Consider the following 10,031-nt stretch of genomic DNA (forward strand, 5'->3'; position numbering starts at 1 on the left):
TATTTTAGATATTATTTTTTTGTAAAAAATACTCATTTTTCTTCTAAAACTACGTTGCTAAAATAAATTTTTTTAAAGATATCTTATATCTTGTATTCTATAAGGGTACTGTGTCTTTTAAATAATTTATAATTTATAATTTATTTTCAAATTTTTTAAAATTTTGAAAGAATTAATTTTAATTAATAAGATATGTGATAATTTTTAACTAAACGCGCTATAAATTATTGGTATTTTATAATTTTATAATGTACTATTGATATTATTATATTTTCTTTATGTAATTATCATATTAAAAACAAAATTGTGAAAAAAATATATAATAATAAATCTTTTAAAAACTAACTCTAATAACTATATGTTAATTATTTTTATAGAATGAAAAAAAATTATCTAAAATTCGGCCCCTCTATACTAAACTTTCTGGATCCGTCCAACATTAGTTAATGTTTTTTTTTACTTAAATAGTATTTCCCAACTTGACAGGTTAAAGACTAATTCATCGCGAATTTAAACTCTATTTAAGGGTCTACCGCTGATTAATAAGTTATTACATACACAAGGCGGAGTTCGAACTCCCGACACTTACTTAAACAAATAAATGAGCTGGCCACTCGACCAACTCAAATTGATTACCATTAGTTAATGTTAATCACGTAACTAGAGATTCAATCAACGCTTAGTTATAGGACCACATTGGGCCCTAAGGCCTTTGTACGGGTAGTAATCCTCTGTGTGGATGCCACCATTTTGGATGATGAAAGTACAGGCTTTGTCCATAACCATAAGGCCCTCATTGCAACCATTGTGAGATCTGTCGCAATTCACAAGTTATAGCTCTGACAGAGAAACAAGCTCACCGGTGACGACTTTTCTTATTGCTTTTACTGTTGTCATTGCTGAGAAAATACAACTTCCTGTCTGAAAACTTATAAAAGGCCCAAAAAAGCTTACGGTCCAACACCCGTGTAATAAAATAAAGAGTAAAATATTATTTTAATTAGTATGAAAAAATTTATTAGCTAACAACAATCTTTTAATGAAGGCCATCATTAGTACATGTATAGTAAAAGAGTAATACTAAATGATCAATAAAATTTATTATTTTTTTAGTATTAAATTATAAATTTTAGACTCTAAAATCTAATCCTAATAGTATAAAAGTGTTTATACTATGATCTAAAATGACTAAAATTAAGGCATAAAAGTGGATTTATAACTGCTGTTGGAATAAAATTAGAAATGTTTGTGAATTGGATACGATTAAAATTTCGATTTAATACATACTAAATTTATCATATCATATCTATTATCCACATTTTTTATATTCAGAATTGATTTATACTAATAAAAAGAATAAAACTTAGTTTTCACTATAAAAAATTTTTATTTATTATTTTAATCTTCTTTACTCCTAAAATATTAATAAATTAATTTTTTTAAATAATAAAAATAAAATAATACAGTATATATATAAATAATAATTATTAATTAAAATAAAATATATTATTTATTTATTTATTATCTGATACTGATGTGCAGATCAGATTTTCAAATATATATGTGATATTTGCATTCTAATTCTATTAAAGTACAGATAAATACCACGAAATTTTGATATGATCCAATCTATAAACACTCATAGCTAAAGAGTTCGGATGTCAGGACTGGATCCAACCTGACTTGAGGAGCAAACAACAACTTCCTCTATTCACCCTTAGAGGAATAACCACCTCAGTGTAAGTTGACTTTCACACAATACAGAGAATAACCATCTACTATCTTTAGAAAAGATCACATTTACTAATGACCAATCATCATTTTACTCTATAAACATCAGAACACTTATTCGAAATGATTTCGAGTATTTCTCATTCTATTCAACTTAGTATTTCTCATTCTACTTTAACTCCAGCTAATTTGAGTATTATAATCTGAATAAGTTTAGTGTTCTTGACATCTTATCCCATGACAACAATAAAGACGTCTCACGGGCTGGTGGCAAGCGGGAAAATCCGCTCCGGCCTGGCCTGCCCCGCCAGAAGCTCGTCCCACCCCGCCTAGTGAAGCGGTTCTAGAATTCCACCCCGCCCCACCTAACTGCGGGCTGGCGGGCTAAGCCCGCCAAAGCTCCTCTTTTTTTTACTATTAACTACTGACTAATATATATAATTTCACAACCATATTAATAAATTTATAATTTCTAATGGCATAAAAAATTATATTTTTTATATTCACAAATATTAAAATCTTTATAATTATAAATATCTAATAAATATAATTATAAACCAAGTTTTCATCCAAAACATAAGTATAAATATTTTCTTCAAAGCAAAATAAACATAATCCAAAATATAATTATAAATATTGTGTCCAAAGTAACATAAACATAATCCAAAACATTCAATTTTTATCTTCATACTCTTATAAATTAGGTTTTGACAAAAGAAAATTACAAAAATACCCCCCACTAAAAAAACCTTAGCTCGGTGGGGAAGCCCACCCCAGCCCGCCAAAGCCCGCAGTTTAAACTGTGCGGGTTAGACAGATTTTTGCTATTTGGCGATCCTGATTTTCCAGCCCGACCCGTCCTTTCAGGCGGGTTACGCAAGCCGACCCGGCGAATTTAAGCTCGTTTGTCACCCTACTCACGATCCATAAATTCAGCCCAACAGAATACACAAATTTAATTATAATTTTAATCTTTATCTTATCTTTATTTACTTTTATCTTTTATAAACCAATGTTTTATATATATTTAATTTTACCTTCATAGTTTACAATTTTCAATTAATCAACAATTAATAAAATTTTTTCATTCTCTCTTCAATTAGAAGAAAAAAGAAAGGAGAAAAAAGAACAACGAAATTAGGGTTAGGATTTTAGCCTTCTTTCTTCTTCGTGTATATCTAATTCAGCAAAGAATCTCTCTTTTCTTCTTCAATCGATAATAAATGGCGTCAACGAAGAAGATCATTTTGAAAAGTTCCGATGGCGAGGCGTTTGAGGTTGACGAGGCAGTGGCTCTCGAATCGCAGACGATCAAGCACATGATCGAAGACGATTGCGCTGACAGTGGAATTCCTCTTCCAAACGTCACCAGCAAGATCCTTGCGAAGGTGATTGAGTATTGCAAGAAGCACGTCGATGCTGCTGCTTCCGAGGAGAAGCCGTCTGAGGAGGATCTCAAGATGTGGGATGTTGAATTCGTTAAGGTCGATCAGGCCACGCTCTTCGATCTCATTCTGGCTGCAAACTACTTGAACATCAAGAGCCTCTTGGACCTTACTTGCCAGACAGTGGCAGACATGATCAAGGGCAAGACTCCGGAGGAGATTCGCAAGACGTTCAATATCAAGAACGACTTCACGCCGGAGGAGGAGGAGGAGGTCCGCCGCGAAAACCAGTGGGCGTTTGAATGATGATGATCTGCTGCTTCTCCTGCTGCATGCTTAGCTTCTGAGATTGGTGCCCTGTGGTTCCATTTATGTTATAGTTGTTAGTTTTACTTTGATGGTTTATCTTGTTTTCCCTATTTTTGTTATGTCAATGTTGGTGACTTGGTGACAAGACTTTCTCTTATTTGGATCTTGAAATTGTAAGTATTTGATTATGGCGGAGGAATGATTTGTTTTTGGGTACCATGTTTTAATGTTCAATTCTTTGCCGAGAAAAATTTATTGATTATTGATTTATGAAAGTAAAAAATTAGGTATATATAGAACATCGGTCTATAAAAAATAAAAATAAATATAAATAAAGATAAGATAAGATAAAAAATTAAAATTATAATTAAATTTGTGTATTCTGTTAGACTGAATTTATGGACCGTGAGACATAAGATGGAAGAGTTATTTAATACGCTTTTATAAAAAATCTTTTTTTGAGTTATCTTTTTTAAAAGATCTTGTAAAGAAGTAAAAGTAATTTTATGTTTGGATATCTCATCTAAAAAGGTTTTTTTATCTATCAATTATGTTTGGGTATAACAATATAAAAGTACTTTTTTGTTTATTTATTACATGAAAAATATCTTTTTTTTAAGAAAAAAGATCTTTTAAAAAAATGTAAATTACAGCTTCTCAAAAAAGATTTTTTTATTTTATTAGTGCTTTTACTTTTACTACTAAAAATTTGTCAAACACATTAAAAAATAAAATTTTTTAACAAAATAATAGCATCCAAACATATACTAAACTTATTGGGATTAAGATGGAATAGTGGTTTAATAGTTTAAAAATAGACGTGAAGCCATCTTAAAACAGTCCGTTTCAAGTACACCTTAAAACAATAAGTAAGATGTTGATCTAAAATGTTGGTTAATAACTTAATATTAATAAAAATGTTGGCCTAATATTTTTCATAGTTAAAAACATTATTAATTAAACAATATTTTTGTGTGAATATTTTAATAGTATAATTTTAAAGATAAGACAAAAGCTAATAATGTTTAAGGCTAGTTTGTAGGTGTGGTTTTGATCATTATGCTCATCAATGAATTTCAAGTTATCCTTGAAAATTTTAAATTTTTCATTTTTCCTCCCAACCCATTATGTGTTTTTCGGTGCTTGATCAGCCACTCCTCGTAGATAGCCATGGCTTGGTCATCACTTCGCCAATGCAATTGGTCAAAAGCCAACGAGAGAGTGAACAAAAGGAAAAACATGGTGGATGTCACCATTACAGCAGCCATATCAAGAGGAAAGATCGATAACTAGCTAGTTAAGCATTGAGAGGATTTGGAGCTAGCTCAGGGAGAAGAGAAGGTTGGGATTACTTGGAAAATCAGGTAGAGCTGAACAATAGTTTTCTTGATGAAAAACGGTTAGAACTCTATTTTATTGGGATGAAAATGGCTTGCATATCATAAGGTTAAGTTGACCGGCTACTCAAAACACACATCAATAAATCACTTTTAGTGGCTTGGGTGAAATTTACATTTATTTTGGCTTTACTAACAGATTAAGTTGAAATGAGCAAATGGAAATATATATAAACAAAGTGCAAATTAAGGATCAAACTCATACATATAATTGATAGAATTTTTTAAATAAACGTTTAAAATTAAAAACTTCTTCTTAATATATGTTGGACTCATAGGGTTTGCGTGATATTCTGTTTATTGATAGTTTGGCCCATGAACTCGCTGCATCGTCTTGATTAGGCTGTTCTAGTTTTTCATTCATAGAGATCACCCATTCAGACTCTGCTGAGTACCTTCATTAGGAGAAGCTGGAATTCCAGATTCTAAGGTTTCTTTGAGCTTCAGGGTGATTAGGTACCAGCTCAAGAGATCTTTGTTGAACACAGCTACCATTTTCTTTTTAATAGTGACTTTCAATGCTTCCTTTACTTTGTGATGATTGGATGAAGACTCAGTTGTGAATCATAAAAATGAAGGCATTTCAAATCAAACTATGGTGTGAAAGGAGATAAACTAAACAGGTTTTTTTTCTTAACATGGTTTATGTAATTGACTTGAACTGATTGTGCAGCTCGTATGGGACCCCTTTCAACCCAAATAAATAGCAGTAGTTATTGTTAAAATATATTAGGATTAATTAATATTTATTAAAATTATTTAGTATATCTAAATATTTGTTATAGTATATTATATTTTTATTATTTTGATTCTCTTAGGCTGTGATTGGAAGAGAAACTGAAACTGAGTTATGTTGTATTATATTTAGTCTAAGATACATATGAAAATTAAGAGATAAATTTAAATTTTGAAAAGTTAAATGACAATACTTAAAAAAATATTATTAAAATTTCAGTTTTTATCCAAAAATTTTCAATCACTTGCGTTTCTACTTTCTAGAAGTATTGAAGGTGAAGGGATTAAAATTTTAGTTTCAACTCACCAAACACAATACTAAATTTTAGTATATTATATCATCTTAGTTTCAACTCACCAAACACAATACTATAAATATTCTTGTATATTATATCATCTTACACAATTTGAATATACACAAATATTTTTTTAAATAAACGTTTAAAATTAAAGACTTCTTCCTAATATATGTTGGACTCATAGGGTTTGCGTGATATTCTGTTTAGTTGGATCATGTGCCCCTCTAATCAGGAGTGGACTTTATTGTTGGGAGAAAAAAAGAAAGAAAAACTATAGAAGACAAAGTGTATAATCCTATTGAGAAGAATATGTATTAACATGGAATAAAATTTGAATACAGGCTTCCTGCAAGACAGCAACTGCTGCAAAACTAATTCATGCGAACGGAATATATAGCACCCTCAACAAAAATAAGGAAACAAAAAAGAAAAGAAAAAATCACTTTGAAAGAAAAAAAATTGGGTGAAATCAGACCGGAATGCACAGATGCTGGTCCACCATAAAAGTTACAAGGCCGATGTATGTATCCATTGTCCATTATAGGACATTGGCTTCTCCGTTTGGTTGAATTCAGTTTCATTCTTGTTTCTGAAAGACCAGCATTCTATTCTCTTCTCTTCTTTATCCACAGGCCAGAAAATTCCTCAAATGTACTCTTATTAACATATCAGTTTTGTTGTTCAGAAACAGAAAGCGTAGATGCTTGCACACCTATCACTTTGGTGTCGTGCCTTCTCTTAGTTCTACTGCGCCTTGTTCTTGGTGTTTTCGTTTTTGTAGAATGCTTGTTTATCTGCTGGTCTTGTGTTTGAGCGCCATCTGACATTTTCTCATTAGATGGGAGCTCAGGAGGGGCATCTGGCCATGGAGTTCGCTTCGAGGGGACAGTGATGTCCAGAGGAGGGTCAATTATCCATCTGCATCAAATAGAGTTACCACATATGATCAGCCAATAGGACCAATCTTAGCATGCTTAAAGTTTTTACCTAACAATAGTACAAGCACAAAAATTGGGGTGAGATGGACCCCCAAAATAAACTAAATTGACTTTCAGACGAAACTTTAGGAAGTACAAACAGAAATACCACTTATTTGACTAATACTTCAGTATCCAAGGGAAGAGCATATTACGGAGCAAGAAACATAGCAGTCAGCAAAAGTTGACTTAATGAAGAAAAAGAAGTAAAGGGAAAAACATGGTGGGTGTGAAAAGTGTGAAAAGTATGCACCACCTACTTGTTGCACAGGATGTCCTAAATAGAAGGTAAGGCTTAGAGATTAGATTGATGGTAGAATGAGTGATTGACCAAACATAATCTTGGGCATCTTCTTGAATGTAGAAAAATATTATGTAATGATGCAAGATCCTAATCCAAGCATCATGAAAAAACTATTAATAATTGACTAGATAATCTGGTTGAAGTTTATAGCCATTAGACATAACCGAAAATTCCAACAAAAAAACAGAGGATGTCCCATTTGATAATACTTAGCCTTTCTTCTAGCAAATCCATCTAAATGCAGAAACTGACTTGACATGTAGTCTAAATTAAAATCACCAATTCTTGGAGAAAAAGTTCGGAGTGATGTTGTCCAATTAATTTTAATCAGGAAAACAATCAGAGACTATTGTTTCCTTGTACTATAAATTCTCCTTTCCCTTTGACCATTTTGGTTGTTTCAGGTCAGCCAAATATAAAGGGGAAGAATCTTTTGTATACAGTGACTTTCTCAGATTCAGCTTTGCATGAGACTCTCTACAAGTCAGCACAATAGTATTCCTAGATGTTTTAACATAGACAATATTATATGGTTTCTGAAAAAATTCTGCCCCAGTTTAGCAACAGTTTGATTTACCCAGTGGGCTTTCCTTGACTCGATCTGACCAGGATCATCTTATCTATTGCTTCAAAAGCACTACTTGGTGGGCTTTCCTTGACTCGATCTGACCAGGATCATCTTATCTATTGCTTCAAAAGCACTACTTACGTGGGGAAACTATGAATATCCTAGAAAATAAGTCTACATTGAATGATACCAATGGCCAATTTAAGTATACATCTATATTCCTAATAAGATTATCCCATGGATAGCATCAAACTTGAGAGAAAAAACGAAGTTTCTAAGTCAAAGAGAAGAGGACTTACTGAGCAGGGAATTTGCTGTCTGAGCGAGCTTCAACCCGCAACCACCAGAGCAAAACTTGGCGGCCACAATTCCCAAGTGGTTCTACCATGGAAGTGGTCTTGAGCAAGGACAATGGACTCTCTACCTCCTCTCCAGCCCCGTCCAACTCATCAAGATCCTTAACCCACTCTGGCTTGTCATCAACATCCTTCCATACCAATCTGGAATTCAACACAAATCCAGACCACTCTAGCTTCCTGGGCAGTACAGGTGCTCGGTCATCAATATAAACTGCACTTCTTCCTGCATATCGCAATGAATTGAAGGTGTGCCACCCAACTAACTTATTGGTAGCATTACAAGCAGGACCTTGCACGGGCATTGGGGTGGATTCCTCCTCGCCCTCTCTTTGAATCGTAGCTGAAGAGTCAGTAGAATGAAGAAGTATCCCAACCGAAACAGCACCAATCCACTTCACATTTTGGATTTCATCAAATAGCTCCATACTATGCATATTACTATCATCAGCAAACATCACCACGCCATCCAGCTTCTGTTCCCTCACAATCCTGTTTGGTCACATGGCAACAAAATCAATCAAAACATTCCATTAAGGAATCACGCCATAAAATAAAATCGCCAATAATTATACCGTTTTCCACTGTATTAGGCACCACACAATACAAAGAAGTGGAAAAAATAGTAACGTTTCATCATTAATCCATAATCAAGTTTCCATAATAACAAAAGGAGAATACTAGGGGGAGTCATTTTAGTTTAAAAAAAAAGAATAACAGAAAGCAACTGGAATTTCGATCAATGAAAAACCAAAAAAGAATAAAGAGCTCAGAATTCACGCACCCCAAAGCATGAAGACGCATACGAGACTCCAATTTGTGTCTTCCCTCCCAAGAATTCGGCATTGTTTGCCTAAACCCAACGTGGATAGTTCTGAGTCCCGATTTAGCAATGATGGAAGCAGTTTCGTTGGTGACGCCACCAGCCTCCACCACGATCCAAACCAGATCGTACGGCACCAGCATCAGAGAGTGCATAACGCCGGTCAGGTGAAGCTTCTGGAAGGTTCTGGCGTAGGTCGGGGTGACCGCGATCACCGTCCTAGGGTTCTTCACGCCGAACAGCGCCCTCTGCTCCCTCTGGACCCGCTCAAGTATCTGGTGAGCCTTCATTACTTCCACGGGATCCGGATGCGGCCACGGCCGGATTCGGATCCCGTGCCGCCCGACCACCACCCTGCTGGTGGAGCTCGCCACGACCGCCGTCATGTTCCCAGGGACGCTGTCGGCGGGCGGAAGTGGAGAAGATAAAGAAGAAGACGAGACGGGAGAAGCGGAAGCCAAGGACGAGGCTGATAAGGCAGCATACGCCGTGGAGTACGAGCCAGAAGACCGCCGCCGGCGACTTTACTGAGCCATCAGCAGCGGAATCGAGCTGCGCGGATCCTCTGAAGCTGTTGCTCCGGCGGTTGAGGTAGCTCTGCTGCAACGCCGAGAGCTTCATTCTGTGTGTATATGTAAGCGCGCGCGTGTGGCACACACACTGTGAAAGTCACGCGGATTCAAATCAAAGGGAGGATTGAAGTGATAGAAGGTTGTTGTTGGTGGCTAATGAGTTATTGAGGTTGGGGATTTGGTTTTTGAAGGGGATGGAGGAGCAGGTTGGAGATGGTGGTGGTGGTGGCTTTTGCTTTAGGTTGCTGCTTGCTCCTTCCTCTCTCATTCAATCCTCCTTCATTTCTTTCGATTTACGGATAACTTCTTCTCTTTTTTCAAAATTAAAAATGATTAATCACTCTAACCACTTTCCGCTTCCACAATTATTGAAATGTAAAATGAAAAAAATGAAGAAAGGTAGACTCATTCTTCGACCTTGTTGGTAATTGCTAGTAGTATTTGTATTACTGTTATGCTGGGGCTAGCTAGCCACGTGTACGCGTGGACACGTTCTATTGGATACAGTAATATTTAGATTAGCAATTTGGTAATCCAGTCTTGTTAGTAGACTGAGAGTGACATATTAAGTCACA

At 34.9% G+C, this 10,031-nt stretch overlaps 2 protein-coding genes across 2 annotated transcripts; one reads left to right on the plus strand and one right to left on the minus strand.

The window, feature by feature from the left end:
• The first annotated feature begins 2,867 nt into the window (after positions 1-2,867).
• Positions 2,868-3,648, plus strand: LOC107487730 (SKP1-like protein 1A). Its single transcript, XM_016108426.3, has one exon. It carries the CDS (start codon positions 2,955-2,957, stop codon positions 3,420-3,422), a length of 468 nt encoding a protein of 155 aa, XP_015963912.1. The 5' UTR covers positions 2,868-2,954; the 3' UTR covers positions 3,423-3,648.
• A 2,498-nt stretch (positions 3,649-6,146) lies between these two features.
• Positions 6,147-9,876, minus strand: LOC107487729 (beta-1,4-xylosyltransferase IRX14-like). The gene is given in 4 exon segments (XM_016108425.3): positions 6,147-6,774; positions 8,005-8,553; positions 8,846-9,271; positions 9,273-9,876. Coding segments are annotated over 4 exon segments (1,458 nt in total). The 5' UTR covers positions 9,506-9,876; the 3' UTR covers positions 6,147-6,524.
• Between the last annotated feature and the right edge of the window lie 155 nt (positions 9,877-10,031).

The sequence above is a fragment of the Arachis duranensis genome, chromosome 5, assembly GCF_000817695.3.
Source record: "Arachis duranensis cultivar V14167 chromosome 5, aradu.V14167.gnm2.J7QH, whole genome shotgun sequence".
NCBI lineage: Eukaryota > Viridiplantae > Streptophyta > Magnoliopsida > Fabales > Fabaceae > Arachis > Arachis duranensis.

Coding starts and splice junctions, on each gene's coding strand:
- LOC107487730 (XM_016108426.3), top strand. CDS start 2,955: ATGGCGTCAACGAAGAAGATCATTTTGAAAAGTTCCGATGGCGAGGCG.